The sequence below is a fragment of the Podarcis vaucheri genome (genome assembly GCF_965113315.1).
Source record: "Podarcis vaucheri genome assembly, chromosome: 4".
NCBI lineage: Eukaryota > Metazoa > Chordata > Lepidosauria > Squamata > Lacertidae > Podarcis > Podarcis vaucheri.
The window spans coordinates 26,489,140-26,515,899 of NC_138762.1; the positions used below are offsets into that span (position 1 = coordinate 26,489,140).

Sequence of the window (26,760 nt, forward strand, 5' to 3'; positions counted from 1 at the left end):
CGCTGCGTGTCTGCCCGGTCGCCTGGCCCTGCTCCGAAGTGGCGGGAAGGCGCCGCGGCGGGCGGAAGAGACGCTGCCTGTGGGGTTGCTGCGTTGCTGTTTTTTGGCGCGCGTTTTGGGAAGGCGCCGCTTCCGACGGGGAGACGGGATAAAAGGAGGAGGCTGGTGTCCCCGGGTCGCCCTTGTGCCAGCCTCCCAGAGAAGGAAGGAAGGGACTCTTCGCAGGAAGGCTTCAGGAGGAGCGGCAGGTAACGACACTCTCCTCTTCTTGTTCTCCTTATAACAGGGCAGTCCCAAGCACGGAGTACGAGAGAGAAAGCCCCGCTGGGTTAAGAGGACGCCTACTTCTGAGTAAACGTGTTTATAGGGTTGCACCGCACGCGTGTTGCATGCATCCTGACGATGTCTTGTCTTCTCTGCACCCTCCCTCTCGTTCAACCCTTCACACACACACACGCATCTCAGCTGCATACACAGCTGTCCCTGGTTATTCAGCAGTCCCACAGATGGCTTGTTTTATATTACAGAGCCGTAGCTACGGGGGTGGGGGGCTAGCTGTGTTTTATGCCCCATGTGACGCTTCCAGAGGGGCACCATTGAGGCTCCCAGCTATATATATATATATAATCTATTCTAAACATTCAGATGATGCTCCTTGGGCATACTATACAGTGGTACCTCCGGTTAAGTACTTAATTCGTTCTGGAGGTCCGTTCTTAACCTGAAACTGTTCTTAACCTGAAGACCACTTTAGCTAATGGGGCCTCCTGCTGCTGCCGCGCCGCCGGAGCACAATTTCTGTTCTTATCCTGAATCAAAGTTCTTAACCTGAAGCACTATTTCTGGGTTAGCGGAGTGTGAAGCATATGTAACCTGAAGCGTATGTAACCTGAGGTACCACTGTAAGTCGAGTTTTCCCCACTCCACTTCCCAGTATCCCTTGACCATTCACATTGATCACTGCAGAAGTATCGTTTTCCCCATGGCTTAGAATCTAAACATTCATCTTTCCTTTGGAAGCATCATGCCTTAAGTGTGCAGTGTTTCTACACCATGTCTGGAATATGAGGAGACACAGAATTTGAATGCCTGATTCCGTTGATTGAAATAATTTGACAGAAGAGCATCTTGAGCTTAGCAGATCGCTTGGCACAAGTATTGTGTGGCCCCCATCCTCATATTTGTTGCACCCAACAACAAAAACTCAAGCTGATTCCCACAACACGCATTCTGCCATTTGTTACATGCATGCATGTTTCCCTTGACTCATCAACTGAATATGATTTGGGTGTTTTATAACATGCATTTTAGTGAATTTAGTAATTTTCTTTGCTGCTGTTGTTTTTTTAAGTGTCATCCATTTTGCCCAACAGAGTTGGGTGATATGAAATTTGTGCCCATGGTATTTGAATCATGAATGTAATGGTTAGAAGTAATCACTGGACGTTGCAGCCTTTGAGTAATGACATGTGGGAATTCACCCATACTGCCAGAGCAAGACGGAATCAAATGTCATTGGGGCAGTAGCTGAAATCAGCACTGGTATGTCTGTTCTGAGGCAGTGGCAAAGAGCTCTTGCAGAATTTTTGAATTTAGGGAATGCTATTTTTAAGCACTACTTTTATAAGCATCTGAACATTTTCATATTCATATCTGGAGCATTTTCATATTCTCACAGCTCTCATATATTAGAATGTTAAGATTTATTGCTATGCAAGCATGTCATAAAGATTTAATCCTATCAGGTGATCTGGATATATTTCAATGGTGTTGCTTTGAATGAACTACTTTACATATCCTAATAAGCATCTCTTTCATCTTTTTAGGGCTGAGTCTTCAATCAAATATTTGTTTGCCTGGTTCAAGATGTGAACTGTTCACCCATCCACAATGCTCACAGATTACGATTTAATTCCAGCTCTAGCATTTTCTCGGACAGACTAGGTATATTCAGCTGCAAATATCTTGCATTCAAAAATGCTTTTCCAGCTTTGTCTCATATCCATCACTTCTTTCTAAATCATGTTTTCAAACTCACGTTGCCTATGTCTTATGCGTAGGGCTGAATATCGGGTCGCATACCATGAGCAAAGAGATCATGGTGGGGAGATAGACTTGCCTTGATAAAACTAGCCTAAAATAGTCAAGCCGTGCCAGAAAATAATGTGGGGTCCTATTGAACTCACATCCGCATTCAAACAGTCATGGAGTTAGCATGTGTCCTAGCCTTAATTTAGTTTCGCCACAATGTCTTCTACTGAACATGCTTCAAATAGTAATTTAAAGATTATCTACCATAGGTAGGTGGCACAAACTGGCATGGTTTCTCTTCGTAGGTGATATTTAGCCAGAATATAACCTCAAGCCATTCAAAAGAAAAACAGGAATTGCCCAGAAATTCCTTTTTTCCTAAACTTACTGTTGCATTTTTCAATGCTTCGTAACAATGTATAATCACTCCATTGTTACCTGAATTGCAGGGGAGCAATTATCCTCATATTTTTAGCAATCTACAATGAAACATTTAATTGTATCAGAAAAAGCTGGCTATTCTACAGCACGTAGATGCATTGTCATATTAAAGGCCTGAAACACTCACTGAAAGGCAGTTTTAATCAGCAACAGCAAACTGGTGCATTCTTATTAATTTATCTTTCATATCCATTTTTTGTGAGCACTTCATGAAATCATCAAACTAAGGAAATATGGGTGTAAAATTAACTCTTCTGTTCAAAACAGTGGGATTTACAGTGTGCCTATTCAGAAGTTGAGTTCAGTGGTGCTTGCTCCCAGGTAAGAAGGTATAGGACTGCAGCTTCCAATGCTCTTAATGGTGGTTTCATTGAACATTATCATAGAACAGTTGGATTTAGAACTATGCCCAGTGACAATAAAATCATTCCATATGATTCAAACTTTTAATCCAGTAGAGGTCACTGTAGCTCAAGAGGCAAAAATTCAGCTTATTAAAAAAACAAACCAACCTCAGACTTTATATCTGTTGTACTTATATCAATCTAATATTTCACTTCTGTCACCGTTTATTTTAATCAGGTTATTTAAACTGCAGGGGGGGGTGTCTGCTTCAGAGCCACACCTCCCTGTCATTTCACTCTCCCTCTAGGTTAGGCTGCCAGTGCTGCTTCTGCTAAGGAAATCTGGATGCTAAGGGGCCAATTGCAGGTGGGCACAGCTTTCTATAATGTGCCAGAGGACTTCACCCCAGCTGGTGTGTAGCAGGGACTATTTGTGAATCCCCAACATAGTACATCACTTCTGTAAAATGTAATAATATTTTGTTGTTGTTTAGTCGTGTCCGACTCTTCGTGACCCCATGGACCAGAGCACACCAGGCACTTCTGTCTTCCACTGCCTCCCGCAGTTTGGTCACAGTCATGCTGGTAGCTTCGAGAACATTGTCCAACCATCTCGTTCTCTGTCCTCCCCTTCTCCTTGTGCCCTCCATCTTTCCCATCATCAGGGTCTTTTCCAGGGAGTCTTCTCTTCTCATGAGGTGGCCAAAGTATTGGAGCCTCAGCTTCACGATCTGTCCTTCCAGTGAGCACTCAGGGCTGATTTCCTTAAGAATGGAGTGGTTTGATCTTCTTGCAGTCCATGGGATTCTCAAGAGTCTCCTCCAACACCATAATTCAAAAGCATCAATTCTTCGACGATCAGCCTTCTTTATGGTCCAGCTCTCACTTCCAATAATATTTTAAGTACTGTATATATGTTAAGTTTAACCACTTAATCCTGTCTCCCTGATTATTTACTGGGTTGCAAAAAAATATTAATTTAACATATATGTTAAAGTGGATAAAGGATCAGTGGCAGTGAAAGCAAAGAAGTACCTCAGATTTTCATATTTAATTGGGAATGTGCCAGTCCTCAATTTATGATCTAAAACTGTAAGCAAGAAGCCTCATCTCATCCTACTAGTCTTGTAATTCCAGGCTTCAGCAAAAGAAGCACAGAATATTTTTTTGGGGGGGGGGTTATTAGGGAGAAGTGAGCAATGCTTGGTAGTGTTCGCACGCCAAGTTTATGTTGTCGTTCCCCACTTACACACACACATTTAAACATAAGCAGTTTTCATCATCAAATGTGTAACGTTAATGAAAAACAAAATTTACGGCTACTGTGGAGTAAGATAATGTGCTCCCGAGCTGTTCAGTGTATGGATGAGTGTACAGTGTGCAGAATGGGGAGCGCATGGCTAGTGTCCACTGTATGTAGAGCATTAACCGTTCCAGCCTCTAGGCATGTTACTTCATGCACAGAGAGCCAGCCTGGTTGGAAGCAGCACTCAGATCTCTATTGTGCTGCGTGTGTTCTGGGCAGTGCTATACTCTGAGCAAATTATACTCAGAGTGATGCTGGCGAACCCCATACCAGACAATTGATACTGCTGATCTCCAAGAGAGGCAGTCCATTTTAGCGCTGTGGATATAAAGCCACTGGAAGCTGCCACCAGGAATAATGGAGTGAAGTGTCACCAATATGCGGAAGACACACAGCTCGTGTATGTGTTCTATCTGAATCGGGAGAGGCAGCCCAGATTCTATACAGGCGTTTGTAGACAGTGAAGGACTGGATGTGCCCCAGCAAACAAATCCTGAATCTTGAAAACAATTGTGAAAAGACAGCGGTGTCATGTGTTCAAAGTTCTGGCATTCAGGAGGTGAGAAGGTGGCCTGTTTTGCCTCCTAAAATCTTCTTTTATTTATCAACAAATAAATATTTGTATAGTTCAGAATGTAGCATAGAATCTGAAGCTCCAGCCCTAATGTGCAAGATATTTAACAACACACCCACCTTCAAATTTGCCTCTTTCTCTGCACCAAATCTTAATTTCTGCAAGTAGCTTATTATGGCTGTCACACAGCGTCCCTCCTACTTCCAAGTCTGCATAATGAAACCATGTGCACAGACATTCTCAGAGAGGAATGTTATGCTTGACATAAGGCTGCTGCTAAAAATAATGGCATATCTGTACTGAGTTGTCCTTTTCTTCTATATTTATTTGAGAGATTTTCTGTAACACTCCAGCACTGCCAATCCTGGGTGGGCATTTCCATATTGATTACATCATATAAAAGCTTGGAAATCTAGATAAATTTCAATATGTAAGCTCACTTGCCACATTTTTTGATATAATCCCATAGGCTCCACAAACAGCAGCCAATGACGTGGTGCAAGGGAATGCCTGGTATTACGATGTCATCACACGGGATTACTCATCCTGTATATTACCAGGGGAGAGGCAAGAAATGAACATGGGGGGTCCCATTTTAGGTTGCAGCCATATGTTGTATATAAGGCAGTTCTTTCTGCCTTTGCGGATTCCCAGACTTTGAAACACTCTCCTCCCAAGGATAGGGAAAAAAGCATGCATATTTTTATCGAAGCAAGCAAGAGATAGACAGGGGGTTCTTAGAGGTTCCTGTACAGTCATACCTCAGGTTGTGAATGTGATCCGTGCGGGAGGCACGTTTGCAACCCGCAGCATTTGCAGCCTGAAGCGTCGCATCTGCGCATGCGTGTGACGCAATTCGGCACTTCTGCGCATGCGTGTGACATCATTTTGCACTTCTGCGCATGTGTGAGCGCCAAAACCCGGAAGTAACCCATTCCAGTACTTCCGGGTTCGGTGCTGTCCGCAACCTGAAAATGAGTAACCCGCAGCGTTCATAACCCGAGGTAATGACTGTAGTTAACTGCTAGATTCCCTTCAGTGTAGTGCTAATGGATCTGCTCATGTTCTATCTACATGTCCACATGTATGTTTATGGAAGTACAGTACCACTTTGGGAGTCTTTAATCTGGGCGCAGTTCATGCCACAGAGGCTCTTGTGTTATGCTGCTCCTAATTTAATATTGCCAACACAAGTCTTGTTGATATGGGGAAAATAGCAAGAGCCACGCACATTATTCTACTTGAATACTGTATTTACATCAAATTTTGGGCCATAAGTAAAATGGCTTTGTGGCTTAAAGTGCCAAGACAAAAATGCAAAATAGCAAGATGATTAGTTTTTACCCAAAATCCACATTGCCTGGACCTTAAGCTTAGTTACTGATGTAGAGATACAAATAGATGGAGAGGAGAGATTTGCCTTTAAGGGGCTGGGAGGGCACTGGGGAACAGAAAGGGCTGCAGTGGAGGCTTAAATGCATAAGAAGAATATGCTCCAGTGCAAATAACTGGAATTGGGATAACACAGTGGTTGAAAAACAGTGAGGCTGGGGAAATGAGAGATAGAGGTCAGAAAGAGATGGTAATAATAACTTACCTGAAGGAAGAGGGTGCAGAGATAAGTTATTTCCTGGGTTTCAGCATGCAGGTGCACAGTCATGACTTGAGTCTTGATAAAAATTTATCTGGTGATTTGAGTCTTTCAAAGAGTCAGCCAGCTGCCTCTGTTTTCTGAAACTTTTGGTTCAGTTGTGGATGGGGTGGCCAATAAAGGTGGATGAGGTGGCCAATAAAGGCCAATAAAGCCAGATCTGTCCCCCAGTGTTTCTGGACAAGGACATAGCTATTTTCTTTTATCCACTGGAGGAATTCACCCTGCTTTCTATAAATGCTTCTAACAATGCTCCAAAAACAAAATAAATTCTGGCTTATGCATCTCACAAGGATCCTGAATAAACCCAAAGAAAGCAGCAAACATGACTAAGAGAAGGAAATGGGAAAGATGGGGAAAGGATCTAGCTAAAGCTGAAGAGAAGTTCAGCTCCTTGGGGAAAAGAGAAGCATGGAGAAGCCTAGCAAGCCTTATACTCATGAAACCCAAGAGGTTGGGGATTTGAGGAATGCCCAGTTATAGGCGAGGGACTTCCTGTCAGGCATCTGCTCTAATGCAAAGGGTGATCTTGTTAAGGACAGGGCTAAACAAAGGACACAGGTCTATCTGCTGGCATCACAATACAGTGGTACCTCGGGTTACAGACGCTTCAGGTTACAGACTCCGCCAGTGGCGTAGCGTGGGGGGTGCATGGGGGGCCGGCCGGACCGGGCGCAACATCTGGGGGTTAGGGTTAGGGGGCGCAAATTACTTGCCCCGGGTGCTGACAACCCACGCTACGCCACTGGACTCCGCTAACCCAGAAATAGTACCTCAGGTTAAGAACTTTGCTTCAGGGTGAGAACAGAAATGGTGCGGTGGCGGTGGGAGGCCCCATTAGCTAAAGTGGTACCTCAAGTTAAGAACAGTTTCAGGTTAAGAACGGACCTTCAGAACAAATTTAGTTCTTAACCCGAGGTACCACTGTACAGTTTTCCCACTGCAGAATTTCTGCATGGTCATGAAAAAATTCCTGGGCCACTTGCAGCATCCTTCTCAAGTGACTACTCAGGAAAGAGTGGAATGCAAAAAGGGTGTTTAATCTAATTACCAGCTCGCTGGAGGAAACAATTAGAGAAAACTAATGGCCAAATAAGAGTGTATACTTGCATTAGATATAGCAAAAAATCTGGAGATGCGCCTAGCCACCATATGCATGATGACACACCTATTTTAACCTAGCATTTGACACCTGGACTTGTCCTGTTCTTCTGAATAATAATAATAATAATGCTTGCAACTATGTTGTCCGTGTGACTGCTCGCTCCCATGCACCGCTTGCTGCTCTGAGTTGTGATCACACCAATATAGCTTTGTTACTTTGCAATTGCACTGCACTCACTGCTCATAGCAAAGCTAGAATAGACACACAATTTCAGGGCACCTGCAGGGTTCCAGCTGATCTGAGCTTCTCAGTAACAGTGAGATGAACAGAAGTCAAAGAAACCTGTGTAAATTCCCCTGCAAATAATAATTATTTTAAGTTTTTCACCCCTCGTTGAAGCACTAGTGCAGCACTAGCTAGTTTGTCATAGATTAAAATTAGCCTTGCCTGTGTTGCCAGTGAAAGGCAGTGGAATGTGATATCTGGCCAACCATGTAAACAAGCCCAGCCACGCCTCGAATATCTTCCACTCTAGATTCAAGTGGAGAAAATCATTCTATAAGGCAGAGAGAGTCTGACCCTAGTTAGTTCAGCAAATCGTACTGCTTTAAAATCTTCTAAGGTAAGTCTTTTACATATGCTTGGATCTATAAATGTTATGAACCGTAACTAAATTGTATGTGTCCTTTTCTTGTTACACTGCTTGCACTTCTGTTAATCTTCGCTTTGGGCCTGTTATCTTAACTTCAAGCACCAAACGTTTAATGTTTTGTATATCATTACTGATTTAAACATTGGTAGAGCTTCAGCTTAGCAAAGCAAGCTTTCTTCATTGCATTCAATTGCATAACAGATTAGCAATATATTATTATTTTTTTTAAATGTTACTCTTTTCTTTTGGGGACAGTCTGATTTACACAGGATGAATGGCCTCTGCACTCTCCAAGAAAACTCTTGGCTTATTTTGCCTGATAGTTTTCTGTCTCCCCTGCCACCTCCTCCCCACCCCTAAAACAAATGGCTGCAACTACATGGAGAATTTTCTTACTGAGAAAAATATTATCATTTTTATTTAATAACAGAATTTCACTCGTTCTTGTCACATATGGATGTGAATATAAAATCTTGTGCTTCGGTTATATGCTCTTTTAATCCAGTGGTATTATATACACATATATATCAGTAAGGCTCATTCTGTTGTATGTGATGCATCAGCCACAGTTGAGCTCCACTGATCTAAACTGTTTCCACAAATGACATACAAATTCTCCCAGGCATTTAAGCAAGGAGCCTTTTGTATTCATGCGGGATTTTTGTGACTCTGGAGGTGGGGCTAAACATGCTTCTGCAGCCAGACAGGATCATGTTCTCCCTTAGTTCAGTACAGTGGTACCTTGGGTTACATACGCTTCAGGTTACATACGCTTCAGGTTACAGACTCTACTAACCCAGAAATAGTACCTCGGGTTAAGAACTTTGCTTCAGGATGAGAACAGAAATCGTGCTCTGGCGGCGCAACGGCAGCAGGAGGCCCCATTAGCTAAAGTGGTGCTTCAGGTTAGGAACAGTTTCGGGTTAAGAACGGACCTCCGGAACGAATTAAGTACTTAACCCGAGGTACCACTGTAATTCCTGAATAGTATGGTCAAGATTCAGCTTCAGTTTACTTCTCTGCATGCTAGCTTTTGTGCATTGAGCTATTTGCAGGAGATCGGGTGAGCACAGACCCGGGCTCTTTGGTAGGGTTAAGCTTATTACATTATGTCCAGCAGTTGGACAATGGAACGTCTCTCTCCATTTGCTTCCCCCCAAATCTGCGCCAGAGGGTTCCCCAACCCTGTGGAGCAGATTTTGAGGAGGGCTGCAAGGGCCTGGAGAGGAGGAGGAGGAAGTTCCATTGCACAAGCAAAAGTTTTGCACCACTGTATCAGTAAGCTAAGTCCTAGAATTGTGCTCTAGAAAATGAAAAAATCCTGACAAATTAAAGTACTTAATCTTTACTTAGGGTGCAATTCTTTATTTTTGGTAATGTTTGTCTTCCCGGCTTTTAAATAATTAAAATAGCCCTATCTTGCTTAAACAGAGAACAGCATGCTCCAGTAATATATTGTAGTTTGTAGCCTCTTATTTCAAAGTAGCCTGTGAGAGGCATTTAATAATCACATCCCACTCTTTTGTGGAACACTGATAAAGGTAGAAATGCATTTCCAATGTAGTGAAACGCCGTGAGACATTATTAATGCAGTGTCACTGCAAAACTGATATTTAGCAAACTCCTCACCCCCATATGCTTAACTGGAATTTATTGTTGATTAGTCGGTAACAGTGCAATCATATAATGCCTATTCCTAAGGATGCCTACTCAGAATTAAGTCACATCGAGTTCAATGGGGCCTGCTCGCAGATAAACAAGTATAGGATTGCAAACTCAGGTGCGCTCCGTGGCACGGAGTGCCTTCCATCAGCTTCAGCTGGTGGCCCAGCTGTGCCCCATTTGGCCAGGGATAGTGTAAATACTGTTCATCTATGCTCTGGTAAACTGTAGGTTAGATTTCTGCAATGTGTTGTACATAGGGCTGCCTCTGAAGATGGTTTGGAAGCTTCAGCTGGTGGAGAATTCAGCAGCCAGGTTGCTCACCAAGACCAAACAAGATCTGATGTGCATCCCCTGTTGTCTCTCTCTCTCCCCCCCCACCCTTTGCTAAAAGGAGCCACAGGTAGAAAGGGGCTTTGGATTGGGGCAGTGGCACAATGAAATCCTTTGCAAAAGCATGCCTCTGCCAGGATATAAGAGCTTTTTTCGGAGAAGGGGCATGTCCCAAGTGCTTATGAATATCTCCACAGTTATGGCTGGGGGTAGGCCCTGAAATTGGGCATTCTGTAGGTGGAGCAGGGTTGGGACAGAGGACTTGGTGGATCCATGACCCCTTTATTCCTTGAAGAAGAAGTCTCAGGATCAGACCTTCCCTCTGTGGCAGCCTGAAGCTGGTATAACAGTTCTCCGCATTATTGGAATGGAAGAGAAGAAAAGGAAAAAGAGATGCACGGCAACCCGCAAACCCCTGCTATGCTAACCTCCTGCTCTGACTAGCCAGGAGCCAGCAGGGCTTTGAAAGCGGCTATTTACCGCTTCGTCCCCCTCCACATCCCACTTAGGATTGCACTCGTACTCACTTTGTTGCTGAGCCTCATAAATATTTACTAGAAATTCAAATATGGGTTTGGAAGACTCAGCGCTTGTTTGCTGATGAGTTTCTCTCGGGGGAAATTCACACAAGGATTACATCCAGTCCATATTGATTGAGTTCTGTAGTGGTGAAAAGTTGTTTCTTCTTCTTCTGAGTGACACCACAAATAACATTGTGGTGGTGATGTTAACTGATTGCAACACTCCTTGCGCTAAATCCTTAGCTCGGGAGCCTTGGAAAGCCCTTTCATGTCTCGCGCGATCCCTGCGGTGAGCAGTCTGCAGCTGTTTTCAGCTTACGTATATTAACACAAGGAGTTGCTTGTCTGTATTTAGGGCTTCTCAAGGCTCCTACTGTAGATGACAATAGGTTAGTTTGCATGATATGTGCCTGCCTGTCTGACAGCCCTGATGCATGGATGGGAGTGAGCAGACACATCTCTCCACCCACCCACCTAGCGTGTTGTTCCCTTCTTATGCACACTGGGACGGATTGCCCTGCTTCTATCTATACAAACATAGGGGGGGGGACATCCCCACAATCCATGCACTTTGTACGTGCATAGCTAGAAACTGAACTGGTGCCACAAGTACAGATGGAGATGGTGCACCAGAGGGATCAGAAACAGCTGTGGGCACTTGATCCCCTCCAAAAGGTGGGCCATTATGCAAAGTGGCTAGGGCTCCAAAGCCTGGCTTTCTTTTAGATGACTGAAAAGAGTAGCATCTCAACGAGTACTATGAAACAGCATGGTTGTGCGTAAATATTTCACATTAAATTGGCAGTGTTCTGAAAGCAAATATTCTTCTTCCTTTATTGTTGTGCTAGCAGCAGAGGCAGTGCAAACTTACACTGCTAACTTTTAACAGCAGGTAGTACACAGTAGGAATCATCTTTATGTTGTAAAATTGGTTGGTGATTGTTATTTGAATAGTTGGGCATGAGACTGAGAGCGTGGGGAAAGCTGGGATTTCTGTACCTTCTATATGGGTGGGTTTTTTTGTAAACTGTTCAGAGGTTCTCTTGCAATCCAGTGGTATACAGTGGTACCTTGGGTTACATACACTTCAGGTTACAGACTCCGCTAACCCAGAAATAGTACCTCGGGTTAAGAACTTTGCTTCAGGATGAGAACAGCAATCGTGCTCTGGTGGCGCGGCAGCAACAGGAGGCCCCATTAGCTAAAGTGGTGCTTCAGGTTAAGAACAGTTTCAGGTTAAGATCGGACCTCCGGAACAAATTAAGTACTTAACCTGAGGTACCACTGTATACATTTTCTAAAAAAAAATACAAGGTGTGACCAGAAAATTCGGTGAATGGTCACAGAAATCGGACAGTGAGAAATATTCGAACTTACATACCTTACAGGCCTTCAAAGTAGGCCCTCTCTGATACAACGCACTGTTGACAACGTTCATAGAACTGTTGGAAACTTCTGGAGAAGTCCTCTCTTCATACTGCTTTCAGTTCCCTCATCACAGCAGCTTGGACGTGTGAAAAGTTGGAAAATCTTTGTCTTTTCAGTGCAGATTTCAATTTTGGAAAAAGAAAGAAATCCGGTGGGGCCAGTTCGGGAGAATATGGAGGATGGGACAACTCAGTAACCTCAGTAACGATTGCACATGGAATATGCAATTCTTCCGCCATCATTCGTACAGACAAATGCCAATCCTGCATCAATAACTCACAAACTCTGTTGACATTTGAAATCTATATAAAAAATTGTCCAGTAGCAATTTTTTTATATATTTCGGCTGCGTCAGACCAACATGGCTACCTACCTGAATCTGTTGACATTTGCCGCCATTCTGCTCATTGACGGTCTGCCAGACCAAGGGTCATTTTTGATGGTTTGCCGCCCTTCACGGAAATGCTTAAACCACTCATACACTGTCTTATGAGTTACAGCTTCGGCTCCGTACACAATTGTGAGCATTTCGTGGGTTTCCAATGCCGATTGTATGTTCAAATATTTCTCACTGTCCGATTTCTGCGACCATTCACCAAACTTTCCGGTCACACCTTGTAAACAAAGTAAATGTGATGGAATCACTTTGCTGACTTGCTCATCTTTCCTTCTCTCCAGCATCCTATTTGTGTTTTTTAGAAAGAAAGAACAATTCAAGCTCTCCTTATTCAGTTCTGAAGTGCTGTCAAATGTACATTCAAATGGAGTTTTCATTTAAGCGAGAGAAGAAGTGAGAGGAACATGGGCTGAGATAAGTCAGCACTAGATCTTGTTCGGTGGGTAGTCTCATCATATGGTTGGCACTGGACTTGGTTGCATATGATAGGAGTACTTCTTGTTGCTCTTTTCCTTTTAAAGAGAGAGTGAAGTTCTTGCCTAGATTCCTGACTGCTGGGTCCTTTTATGCTTTCCATGCCGGTTGTGATGGCTGAATGGCTACAGGTTAATGAACGAACAGTAATCTACAGGTTAATGAATGGAAAACGAAAGGGAGAATCTTCTTAATGAGCAATGAAAAGAAGCTGGAAGTAGTGGTTTTCTTTATTAGCCACCAAATTGAATTACCTCTTCCTCCCCCTGCCCCCAAAACTTTTGAACATTTGCTTTAAAAAGCCTATTTCCTTGCTCTCTGGACACACTGTAAGTAGTGAAGTTCTACTCTTGTCAATTCAAACTGTGTAGCAGCTGCTGTGGCTATTATTAACCAGCAATGTGCCTGGCTATTTTCTCAGTGTGTCATTAAATAAACACGTTGTCAAGTCTACTGACTTCGCAGACTCTAGAAATTTACTTTTAATCATTAGTTGTTCAATTTCCAAGTTTTAAACTACGCAAACTTAGCTTCCTTGGGGAGTTTTAAGCGGAGGTTGGATGGCCATCTGCCATTCATGATCTGGTTGAGATTCCTGCATTGCTGGGGATTGGACTTGATGACCCTCAATGGGTCCCTTCCAACTCTACAATTCTATGAGTCTCGTTCATTTTGAATATAATCCAAGAAAGCCCATGCTTTCAAAGCATGTGGGTTAAGCAAAATTCATGCTGGAATGTAAATGTCTAAAGATAGGAGTTCTACATGCCTCTAGACTGCCATTAATTTTCAACCCAGTTTTTTATAGCGGCATGGTTGTAAAATAAAGGTTCAGCCATAGGAGTTGTTGAATCTTTGAGCTAACAATAGTTGTTGCAGCCATATTCTTCTACCATTCCTATTCACTTTAAATAGGATGTGCATGATAGCATCAATATATCCATAAATAAAACCCAAACCCTATAAATTACATATTTCTTAACGTATAAAGAATCACAGAAGGAATTCATCTTTTATGGATTGCATCCATCTAAGTTCTACTAAGAGTACAGTGGTACCTCGGGTTAAGTACTTAATTCATTCCGGAGGCCCGTTCTTAACCTGAAACTGTTCTTAACCTGAAACTGTTCTTAACCTGAAACACCACTTTAGCTAATGGGGCCTCCTGCTGCCGCCACACTGCCGGAGCACGATTTCTGTTCTCATCCTGAAGCAAAGTTCTTAACCCTAGGTACTATTTCTGGGTTAGCGGAGTCTGTAACCTGAAGCATATGTAACCTGACACGTATGTAACCCGAGGTACACTGTAAAGTTAAAGGTAAAAGGACCCCTGACCGTTAGGTCCAGTCATGGACGACTCTGGGGTTGCAGCGCTCATCTCGCTTTACTGGCCGAGGGAGCAGGCGTACAGCTTCCGGGTCATGTGGCCAGCATGACTAAGCCACTTCTGGCAAACCAGAGCAGCGCATGGAAACTAAGAATAGGCAAATTGATATTAGTGGGTCCAAATCAGTCATAATTCATTAATTTCAATTGGTCTCCTAGTGAACCAGATATGTATCTCTCCCCACCCCACAGGTCAGCTTCTGACAGGGAATGAGGTCACCCACCTGTCAGTCATCTGACATCATGATATCAGGAGACTGAAAGTTGGGCGTTCCCTCCTTCATGTAAACATTGACCTGAGGGGTAGGAACGTGCTGACAAAACAGCACCCAACAGGATTGACCACCACTCCGCTATCCACCCAGCTAATGGGCAGGTATGTGTGGTTTGGCATTCCAGCCCAAATTTGACCTCCTGGTGGGCCAATATTGGCCCCTGGGTCAGAGGTTCCCACACCTGCCTTCAGCTGTCAGCATTTCGGGCAGGGCCAGCCCACCCATTAGGCAGATTGAGTAAGCAGCAGGGAGAGACTAGAGGCCAGAGCTGTGTACCTCATGCAACCTGCTATGTACCCCTAAAAGCTAGCCTGCTTCCCTCAAGTGTGGTGGAGAATGTTGTCCCATTGCCATTGCTGAAGTAAGGTTCAGCTGTCAGCCTGGTCAGCTTCTGTACACAGTATAGGGCTGTGTCATCTTGTCCTTTGCCTCAGGTCACAAAATTTATTGGATCAGCCCCGAGTTTGAACAGTACAGAGTTGAGGATATGTGCAATTTAGATCTAGACTCTCTTATTCAAACCATAGGCAATAGCTCATAATCTAGAAAAAAGACCAAAGGCCGTCATTTCTAAAATTTACAGCCAGCAGTTAAAGCATTTTACCAGGGGACGGGGGACGGGACGGACAAAGCAAGCATAATTTTAGAGCTGTTAAGGAAATCTTAATCATGTCATTCTAGATTATTCCATCAATTAACTTTTTGTATTTTTTAATGATGCTTGCATTGTCATAGCAGACATCATCTCAGAAGAGGTATTTTCTCCTAAAAGGCAGAGTGCTTCTTTTAAAAGATGCTTGCCATCTGCAAATAATGTTGTGGGTTTTTCCTTCTTAATTGCTTTCCAGTTCATTAGGGGCAATTTTTAAAATCAATTAATGTAGCTAAGTAACTGGTTATGCATTGCAGTCCAAAACATTTTAATGATTTTCTAATGATTATTTTTCTTCTCTAGCAGATGGTACGTGAACAGTATACTACAACAACACCAGGTACTAACCTACAGAGACCAGAAACACAATATGTCTACAACATTGGCATCTACGGTTGGAGGAAGCGCTGCCTTTATCTCTTCGTCCTCCTCCTAATCATCATCCTAGTTGTAGATCTTGCTCTGACCATTTGGATTCTTAAAGTGATGTGGTTTTCTCCAGTAAGAGTCCTTCATCATCTTTTTTTGCATGTGTAACTATTGTCTTAATAAACTGCACTTTTAAACTGATTATTTCATGGCAAACCAAATTGTACATAATGCAATTGATGTCCCTAAGGTAATAAAGCGACTTCTGATCCGTTAAGGGTGCTAACAAAAGAAGTATTGAAGATTTTCTCATTTCCACAGAAATGTCTGTTTCCTCCCCACAAAAAAGAAATTAGGGGGTCGAACTTATTTTTCATGGCTTCAGAATGTCTGGAAAGTTTACATCTCTACTGAACACCACTATAAGGAAGTGCCTATTGTGGTTGTTCCCACACCCCCACACCCCTGATGCTGTCTTGTGATAATGTTGTCATAATCTTTCCCCTCTTTTCTCATCTGGTCAGGGTTCCTCTTGTGCATTTTTATCCACTGTTTGAAGAAGGTGGGCATGATACTCTGGTGAGAATTTTAAAATCACTTGAGTAAGAAATGCAGTGCATCTAAAAGCTTGGAGTCTTTTGTCGTTACAGATTGGAATGGGATACCTTTATGTTCAAAGCGAAGGACTTCGGCTAGAACGGGAGTCAGAATTTTTATATCCTTTATATGCCAAAGAAGTTCACTCTAGAAAGGTAAGCAAGTCTGCAATATTCTGCTTGCACACACATTCGGGCTTAAACCCCACTAAGTTGAGCGAGGCTTTCTAAGTAAATACGCTTAGATTTGGGCTGTAAGTCAGGTCATCAACAGGTCGTCTGAAAATTCGCAATGGGTACATGTCATAAATTATCATCTACAAGACTTATGTAGGTTAAAGTCAGCAATGCATTGTGGGTCTAGAGAGGGAGCTGTTGTCAGTCTGGATTCATTTTTCAATACACCCAGTCACATCAGAAGGTGCTGAAACCAGAGACAAGGTCAAGAGTGACCCTGTCTTGGACCATAGGATGAAGGAAGTGATAGCTCATTATTGTGTTTGGCTTTTCTAAGAGGCTGTGTACATTTAAAGTGCACCCCCTCAAAGAATCCTGGGATCCGTAGTTTGTTAAGGGCTCTAGGAATTGTTGTTCTGTGAGAAGTAAACTACACTTTCTATGATTCTTGGGGGCGGGGGGTGTCAGAAGTGAAGGACTGGGGAAATGGAGGAAAATAAAAAGAGACAGGTATCATAGGAGCCAACTCCTAGGGAGCATTGACCCCCCCCCAACAATAAAATATTTGAGGACGCTGGGCTCCTGCAAAGTTGATGAGCATTCCCATTCAAATGGTGTGTCATGTGATTGATTATGTGGGGCGGGGCTTACCCGGGCCCCCACAATATTTTATTCAAGTTGGCACTCCTGACAGGTATATTCAGGAATGGTTTGAATGCTTTTGAACAGGGCTGAGGCAAGCAGGGCCTGCTCAGTTACCCATGAGTAAGAAGTTACTCATTTACCAAGGCTATCGTAGGCTACTTGAGAGCATTGGAGGTATTAAGATGTTTAGCTTTTCCTGTGGTGAATATCTGAAAGTTTTCTAAATTTGCATGTCTTTCCCCTCACCCCTTACACTAGGACTCATCTCTGCTTTTGCAATCCACTCATAACGTGACTCTAAATGCACGCAATCCTGATGGGAACGTCACAGGCAGATTAAGTGTGGGTAGGTTTAAGCTACGTTTCTTCAGTTTGCATTTTGAAGGTTTTGAATATGCACATTCATTGTGGTGATCCCATGTCTATCCAGAGGCCATACAAATGGTCTTGGATAGTCAACTCAAGTAGGGCTGCTGTCCAAAAGGAGCAGGAGTGAGAGAGCACCAAATGCAATTGAATAGCCACATCCAGATATAAGGGGTAGAGCATGAGGTTTCCCACACCCCTTACAAAATGGGAGGGGGGATTCATGAACTGACATAAATTCTTTCCTGGTTGGGGTGTATTGGCATCCAACATCAGGCCTCTGTCTTCCCCCTTGGAAGGAGATCTGACGCTTCCTATCAGGGAACACAAAACTGCAGGACCTGCAAATACTGGAAAAGAAAACCTGAGCTGATTGCTTTAATCTTTGTCTCCTCCTTTGCAGATCTTCCCCAAGCTGTTTAGCCCTAGAGAGGATACCAGTGTCCAATTTGTACAACAATTTACGTGATAAGCATGCTACACTGATGTGGATTAGATATGGACTAGTTAGAAATTAAGCATGCAGTTTTATACACAGGGAATAGGAAAAATTGAACACAGTGGGATTTTCTTCTGAGAAAAGATGCATAGGATCATATGCAACCTGTAATTCTAAGGGGTGATTCATGTGCACATTTTTGCATAGTGTGTTCCATCTAGCTCAACCCCAAAGTATTTTTCCTTTTTATTTGATTAGGAAAATTCTACTTTTTCTCCTAATGAAAGCTGGGAACTGGGACCATAATCTACAGTGCAATCTTATACATCTCTATTCAGACATAAGTCCCACTGTGTTTAGTAGGGCTTATACCCAGGTAAGAAGGAATAGGATTGCAGTCCCAATGCCCTAAACTTTATAAACATATTGTTATAGATCTATGTCTGTTCAATGTTTAGATTTAATAAATGTTAGAATTTAATTAGAATTGGTACATTATAACCGGGAAGAGTGGTAGACCCAATTATAAGCCTCTGTTATTAGCATATATGAAAACTAATTAAGTCAGGCAGATATCTTAAATTGTGACCCTTCCTTAATCTTGGGGTATCAACATGAATCGGGTGTTTATTGAACTCAGCCTAATTTATTTTGGGGTAATGAGCTGTTAGCAAGTCAAAGGATGAGAGTGCAAATCCCATTTGCAAATGGGTTGGCTTCCTCCCTCCCTGAACACAGGATTTCATTTAAAAGACAATACCAGTGTTCTTGCGGTAGGAATGCTGTGGACCCCTGCATTGTAGGCTTCAAGTTACATATGTGTGTAAATAACCATATATCATAAAGACACCACAGTCTCTGTTGTGCCTTATTGTTCCACAGGAAACAGATCCTGGGTTAAAGTGCTCCTGGTACCCCTGGAATTTATAACACCTGCTCAGAGATAGAGGTGGTGTGTCACAATATATTGTATCATTGGCAGCTCATAAATGCAACTTAAGAAAAAGCAAATGATAATGGTTCTGTTAAAAATACTAATAATGCTTGTGTGCTTCTTAGGTCCGGACATAGTACAATTTGATGGTCAGGAATTTCAGATCAAGTCCATGAATCTGGATGGAAAGCCTCTGTTTACAGTGGATGAAGATGAAGTTGCAATTGGTACAGACAGACTTCGAGTCACAGGTTTGCATGCAAGTGTAAGGAACAGCTCAAAAACATCCTTTAAGAAGACATTCTTCTAAAAGCAAAACAAGCTCACAGCTGCAGAAAATAGTCATTCATTGACCATAGGTTTCACTTTCTATCTTATTTTGTTTACTGCTGGCCCCAACTTTAGTTGATGGAGACAAAATATCATCTTCAAAATTTCACCCACACTGTTAAATGAAAGCACTTATTTCAGTTTTATTAATTTGTTGGTAGAATAAAGATGACAGTCTCTTAATTAAATTTCAATAAGCTGACGCTCATAGGAAAATGATGCAAGTTGACTAACAATCTTGTTCTAGCAAAAACAAGAAAGAGTATTGTGGCAGCTAACAAATAGCACAAGCTTTTCTGGATGAGAGTCCATCAGATGCATGTAGTTTCAGGTGTATATATACAAAGGGAGGGGAGGCAGGAGGAACGGTAAGCACTGAGGTCAGAGGAAAATGAAATGCAAAAAAATGTAAACAGTAACCATTTAACTAGAGGTAGAATCAACGTGAAATAAGCAAAATGATTGTATTAGCATATATCCTTATGACATAAACACCACATCATCCTATGTTAACAACCCACCCTCAGGCCACATCAGCTTCAACATAACATGACATCCGTGTAAGATCCTAACATCTCACAATCCTGCAGACGAGTTTTTGATTGCTTGGAACTTTCCCTCAATGCAACACAGAATGGGATTTCCCCATCCTCCTCCTTATCTCTGCAGCATCCCCCCACAAAGATAAACTACCTGGCGGTTGGAGGTCCCTTGGAAATTGTTTATGGGTTATGTTGTGGGGCTGCAAATAAAGAGGGAGTTGTTCCCCTTGCACTTTTCGCAGATGGGCCATAGCTTTGCATGCAAAAGGTCTCAAGTTCAGTCACTTGGGTCTGTAAAAATGGTATAAGATAACTTCCTCTGTTGCTCATATACTCAGAAGCTCCACATACGGTCAAGGAACCAGTAGGTAGAAGCTTCCAACACATGTTTAGGTAGGTAAAGGAAAAGAATCCCTGGATGGTTAAGTCCAGTCAAAGGTGACTATGGGGTGCGGCGCTCATCTTGCTTCAGGCCGAGGGAGCCGGCGTTTGTCCACAGACAGTTTTTTGGGTCATGTGGCCAGCATAACTAAACCCCTTCTGGCACACAGAGGACCGTGACTGAAGCCAGAGCGCACAGAAACACTTTTTACCTGTATACCAAATCTACATAGGACAAAGGATCATAGGATCATCACAATTTACAACCTGTAAACACTTTGAACAGACATGTGAAGCAAGTATCAGAGGTTTCCAAGACCATATGCAGTCTGAAAATGCCTTCCCTTAAGGCTTGAATTTGTACACACATTCCACGAAGGGCAGTGAACCTGGTGTTTTGTGAGACCATTATGAGGATCTCCTACCGTAGTTTGTTTTCCCCCTTGTAACGGGAAAGGGGAGCTGTCTCTTCCCTCTGACACCTAACAGCCACAACTGGTTTGTTTCCTCTCTTCCAGGGCCAGAAGGAGCTCTTTGTGAACATTCTATAGAAACACCACTCATTAAAGGTGTTAGAGGTCTTGACAACGCTAAAGAGCTGAGGTAAGGATTTGTCTCAAAAGCAAATTATGTACAGTGGTGCCCCGCAAGACGAATGCCTCGCAAGACGGAAAACTCGCTAGACGAAAGAGTTTTCCGTTTTGGAGGTGCTTCGCAAAACGAATTTCCTATGGGCTTGCTTCGCAAGACGACAATGTCTTGCAAGTTCCTGCGGGGTTTTTTTCCTTCCCCCCCTTTTTCTAAGCCGCTAAGCCGCTTAGCAGCTGATCCGATCAGCAGATAAGCCGCTAAAAGCGCTAATCTGCTAATCTGTCAATGGGCTTGCTTCGCAAGACGAAAAAACCGCTAGACGAAGAGAATCACAGAACGGATTATTTTCGTCTTGCAAGGCACCACTGTATTATGTATTATCAGGCCCTGCATGGCCATATACACAGTATGTTAAAATGACAAATAAAAAGAATTGATCTGTATAGATGTATTAACTACAGCTTCATGTAACAGAGGGGGAATCTGATGTGATAGCTCTGTCCATGGAATGGAATTAGTTTTATGCGAGAGCCACAAACATGACCATATTAAGCTGCTCTTCCAGAGTTAAAATCGGGATTTCTCTGAAGCTAGCAACCCAAGTACCTAAAGGAGCAATTCCCTGAATATCAGCCATCACTGGCCCTACATTCTTCTTGGAGTCAACTCTGGGTTCTCCCCAGTTAGTGTTGTCCCAAAAAGGCCTTTTCAGTGGCTGTTTCCTATCCATGAGGGATGACAGACACTGGTTTAGAATTGAGACAGTTGCTTTGGATTTAGGTAGGAAAGAGAAATAGTACTGGATGTCATCAGCATCCAAACCCAGAAACTCTGGACAACTCTCCCGGTAAAGGTACCCCTGCCCATACGGGCCAGTCTTGACAGACTCTAGGGTTGTGCGCTCATCTCACTCTAGAGGCCAGGAGCTGGCGCCGTCCGCAGACACTTCCGGGTCACATGGCCAGTGTGACACCGCTGCTCTGGCGAGCCGGCACCAGAGCAGCACACGGAACGCCGTTTACCTTCCCGCTATAAAGCGGTACCTATTTATCTACTTGCACTTAAGGGTGCTTTCGAACTGCTAGGTGGGCAGGAGCAGGGACCGAAAGACAGGAGCTCACCCCGCCGCAGGGATTCGAACCGCCGACCATACGATCGGCAAGTCCTAGGCACTGTGGTTTAACCCACAGCGCCACCCGCGTCCCAGTGGTTTCATGTAAATGTTCATTAGCACAGGAGACAGAACAGAATCCCAAGGGACCCCGCAGGCCAATTACCCAAGTGTCAAGCAGGAGTCGTTCCCCACCTCCAGCACCACTTTCTGGGTTCATCCTTCCAGGAAGGATCAGACCCACTCTGTAAAACAGTGCCTCCAAGTCCTGTCTTAGCAAGATGGCCCAGAAGGATACTATGGTTGATTGCATCAAAAGCCACAGAGATGTTCAACAGCACCAACAAGGACACCCAATCCAAATCCTGGTGTAAGTCATCCACCAAGGCAAACCAAAGCCATCTTTGTTCCACAACCAGGCCTGAGGGCAGCTTGAAATGGATCTAGATCAGGCATAGGCAAACTCGGCCCTCCAGATGTTTTGAGACTACAATTCCCATCATCTCTGACCATTGGTCCTGTTAGCTAGGGATGATGGGAGTTGTAGTCCCAAAACATCTGGAGGGCCGAGTTTGCCTATGCCTGATCTAGATAATACATCTCCTCCAGAAACCCCTGGAGCTGAGATGCCTGCTTAAAGGTGCATAATGCACTTCTTCAGCAAAAACATGTTGTCTCAAAAAGTAGAAGCTGTAAAACAATTTCAAAGCATGGAAAGTAAGCTCATGTAAGAGCTGCCCAGTTTGAAGAGGCCTGAAATGCAAACCAACTTCTTAGACACCCACCCACAGGCTGGTCATGCTAGCCAGAAACACAATGGAATGTGTGTCTCAGAGCTGCAGGCTGCCCACACAATGTCCAGATCCAGATCTGAACTGGGCTGGGCTGTTACATAAATTCCCTATGGCAAGAAGCAGCAGCTTGAAGAAGCAAGTTTGCTTCTGTCCTTCTCAATTGCCGTGTCTGCCCTGCAGTTTTGTTTGCTGGTGAGGAAATGCACCCGGTTACATTCCACCACATGTTTAGGCAAATGGCTTTTGGTAGCTACCAGAATCCAACTACTCACCACATCTAGAGAAGGATTTTTCTCATGTTTAAAGCAGCAGAGATTCTGGGGTTTCCCTCCTCCCCCTTTCTCTTTCCAGGGGTGGCTTGGCTCACTTGCATGAGCCACCTCAAGCTGTTTGCCTTATAAATTAGGTTCCAGGTTCCAGAAGTAGTAGCTGTGCTAAGACTCTCAAAGAAAGGCTCTCAAAGAAATGAACAAGGTGAATGGGGGCACAGGTACAATGATGAAAATTTAGTGCGAAACAAAACAAATACACTGGTTATAATGAAAGAGACAAAAATTAGAGGAAAGGATGTCAAATGTTTTGACTAGATAAGGGGTCAGCAAACTTTTTCAGCAGGGGGACAGTCCACTGTCCCTCGGACCTTGTGGGGGGCTGGACTATATTTTGGGGGGAAAATATGAACAAATTCCTATGCCCTACAAATAACCCAGAGATGCATTTTAAATGAAAGGGCACACTCTACTCATGTAAAAACATGCTGATTCCCGGACCGTCTGCGGGCCGGATTTAGAAGGCGATTGGGCCGGATCTGGCCCCTGGGCCTTAGTTTGAGTACCCGTGGACTAGATGAATCACAGAACAATTTTGCCTACAGGCATAGCTTTTGCCCTAAAAAACCAGAAGCAGAGTGCCAAACAAAATAAGTTTATTTCTTGCCTTTCTTCCAGTATGGGGCTCAGTGTGACATACGTAACAGTCTTCCAAACACTCTCCCATCGTGGTACTGACCAAACACATGCATTTTTAGTTTTGCTGCTTCCTTTGCTTTCGGGCTACATTCCAGTACTAGTGGTGCCTCTATTTGGCTGGATTGTGAATACTTGTTTGCATTCAGAAGTGATGCACTTCCTATTGATTCCTGCATTGCAGAAAGTTGGGCTAGTTGACCCTTTGTGTCCCTTCCAGCTCCACAATTCTATGACTCTAAGTTGACGTCAAAGTGACTGCTGTCCTTTGCTGCCACCTTGTGGCACTACAGTGGTACCTCGGGTTAAGTACTTAATTCATTCCGGAGGTCCGTTCTTAAACTGAAACTGTTCTTAACCTGAAGCCCCACTTTAGCTAATGGGGCCTCCTGTTGCCGCTGTGCTGCCAGAGCACAATTTCTGTTCTCATCCTGAAGCAAAGTATTTAACCTGAAGCACTATTTCTGGGTTAGCAGAGTCTGTAACCTGAAGCGTATGTAACCCGAGGTACTACTGTACTGGTTTTCAAGGCTCTTGTGTATCATAATTTGTTTCTTGGCTTCACTTGAGTTTAAGGTTTACAAAGTGAGAATTAATTTTGTGGCTTCTCTTTACAGAAGTTTTAATTCTCAAAGCTTATTCAATCTGTACAATGTGTTTTACAGCGGAACCAGCACTCCCCCTATCCAATTCCTGACATAAGTCATCCACCGGCAACCAAAGCCAAATAGATGCACCTTGAGCACCAGTTTTGGCTCCTAGGCCTGAGGTTTGCTAGCCCTCATTTGAGGGAGTAGCTTCTTTAGTCTGTCTGTCTGTAAGGGAGCTCCCTGAAAGACACTGTGTGCCTCCATCTCTCACAGCTTCTCCAGGGTTAGCTGCCTTGGCCTTAATGGAACAAGCTCATTGCAGCAAGCCCACACTTTTGCTGCAATACTGCAAAACTTCAGGGGACTCCCACCCACTCATTGCCTTTCCACTTTTCTATCCTTGCATTGCTTCATGTCAAACATAATGTATTGGATTAATGTGGTGTGGGAAATAGGCTTTTGTCTGGAACTTCAGTAAGCTGATTTGAACCTTTTAAAGATGGTTGTATGTTCACTCCCCTAAGCTCTGTTCCTTATTGTCAAACCCTTTTTTACCTTGTGAACATACTCAGTAGTGCGGGGCAATCTGCTCACAGAGGAACAACTTTCTAAATATATCCAGGTAGCTAGCTACTCTACAGAGCCTGTGACCCAGGTCGTTGAGTTATGCTACTCAAGTTTAGCTTCTTAAAAAAGGCATGTCACACACACACACACACACACACACACACACACACACTGCTACAGTCCTAGGACTATTCAGGCAGTAGAGATGATTCGGCTGCCATAACTACACCAGGAATCTGACACCAGCCACCACCACCACATCATGGGACATTGTCTTGCTGGCTAACAGTAACTTCTAGGAAGAATCAACTGCCAGCCTAGAATTCTAAACTCTCACTTGGAAGTCAATACCATTAAATCAGTATCCCTTGCACTAAAATAGCCGTCATCAACATCTCTTTTTAACTTAGGCTTTTGGATAATGTGAAGCTATTGTGGCCTGTTGCTGGTTGTTTCATCTGCTGCATTCTGTTTGAAATTTATATTTGAAGTTTATATTTAAAATTGTGTTTGAAGTTTATATTTAAAATTGCCTTATGGTAATTGATTTTACAATACGGTGTTGACCTGTTTGGCATCATGTTGTTGTTGTTATATTATGATGGACAGGCTTATAAATTATAAATAAATGCAATAAATAAAACCACAATTTATTAAGATGCTAAGATCTTCCTTCTGGTTTCTTTCAGGCTTGAATCGCCAACTCGGTCTCTCACCATGGATGCTCCACGAGGGATTAATATTAAAGCTGAAAGTGGGACTATTACGGCTCTTTCTCATCTGGATATCAAGTTGCAGAGCAGCGATAGCATGGTGAGATTTTAATTATTTCTTAATCTACCATCAACAAATGATCCATTTACAATTGGTATTCAGAGCGACAGCATTGACATTTCAGACATTGGGCTGTCTTCCTACCAGTTTCCTGCTGGTTTTAGTTTCAGCAAAATATGAGAACTATGCTGGCCCTAAGTAGTTGGTGATTTTCACAAAGAGCCAACTAATCCCTTGCAGTGCCTGTGACTCCATTTTATCTAAATGTATAGTCACGATATATTGATGGTGAAATTACCAATCGACACATTCAGAACTATCTAATATTCCATTCAGCTGTTATCAAGTTCCCATTTTTAAATATGAACATTTTCATTTGTTTCATTTCCCGGCAATCATAGAGCATTTTGCACTCTGTTATCTTGCCCTCCATGAAGGAGCTTGCTGCTGTGGGAATAAAGTCCACTGACACAAAGCCCTATTGAAATTTGTCTTTTGCATTGAGGTCTCAGCCATGTTTCACGTCTGGGCTGTTTGTTAAGGTGCCAGCAACCACAAAAAAATTAAGTGTTTCCCCAACTTTGGGGAATCGCCAATCATAGATTCAAATGTTCTGTTTAAATTTGCAATGTGGCTGTAGTAGAAATTAGTTTTAAAAGGGAAGCTCTGATGTACATTTAATCACCACAATTGAGTCAACGTTTAATTTACTGGGCCCAGCACATGTCAACAGTTCTGTGTAGGGCTGGCTCCAGTGAGCTCTCAGGTCCACAAAACTTGCACCGTAATAAATTAACCTTTAAGGTGCCACCACACTTTTTGTTCCTAAGTTACTGCTACACAAACAAATCCATTTGTGTCTGTCTTTCTTCCATGCAGCTTATGCTTAATGCTGGACTGCGGCTGCCCAAATTGCCTCAAGGAACAAGCGGAGATTCTGAGATATCCTTTGGGCTCTATGAAGTCTGTGTTTGCACAGATGGAAAGTTGTACTTGGCAGTGGCTGATGTCGTTTCCACTTGCCTGTATTATAGTCAGGCTTGCGAGATGAGCAGCTAACGCCCCATGCTGCGTGCTGCCAGCCTGCTGCTATTTTCAGGTGGGATTCAGTCACATATAGGCAAGCTCAGGTTTTGCAGTTAAAGTTGATCTGCTGCCCTTCCACACATACCCATTTCCCCAAAACTATCAGACTTCTTGTGACAAGGAAAGCAATGGGAAAATGCATTGGAAAGTGTGAGATAACGCTTGCCGTAGCTTCGTATAATATCCCCGCAAACAAATCAGAATGAATGTCAATAAACAGCTTGTCTGGACTACTTTCTTTGGCTGTTTTTAGTCAGGTTTTGTAGTAGCG

General features: G+C 43.2%; 1 protein-coding gene across 3 annotated transcripts; it reads left to right on the forward strand.

Annotated features, from left to right (window-relative positions):
• Positions 1 to 26,722, forward strand: SGCG (sarcoglycan gamma). 3 transcript variants are annotated; one of them, XM_082220340.1, is made up of 9 exons: positions 1 to 248; positions 1,827 to 1,944; positions 15,539 to 15,733; positions 16,252 to 16,353; positions 17,278 to 17,365; positions 18,884 to 19,009; positions 20,530 to 20,614; positions 25,319 to 25,442; positions 26,283 to 26,722. In XM_082220340.1, exons 3-9 carry the CDS (start codon positions 15,539 to 15,541, stop codon positions 26,460 to 26,462), a joined length of 900 nt encoding a protein of 299 aa, XP_082076466.1. In that variant the 5' UTR covers positions 1 to 248; positions 1,827 to 1,944; the 3' UTR covers positions 26,463 to 26,722. The 3 variants fall into 3 exon arrangements, with proteins under 3 accessions (XP_082076466.1, XP_082076465.1, XP_082076464.1); XM_082220339.1 differs by lacking the exons at positions 1 to 248; positions 1,827 to 1,944 and adding an exon at positions 7,918 to 8,074; XM_082220338.1 differs by lacking the exons at positions 1 to 248; positions 1,827 to 1,944 and adding an exon at positions 7,927 to 8,074 and having other exon boundaries at positions 15,536 to 15,733.
• Positions 26,723 to 26,760: the final 38 nt, after the last annotated feature.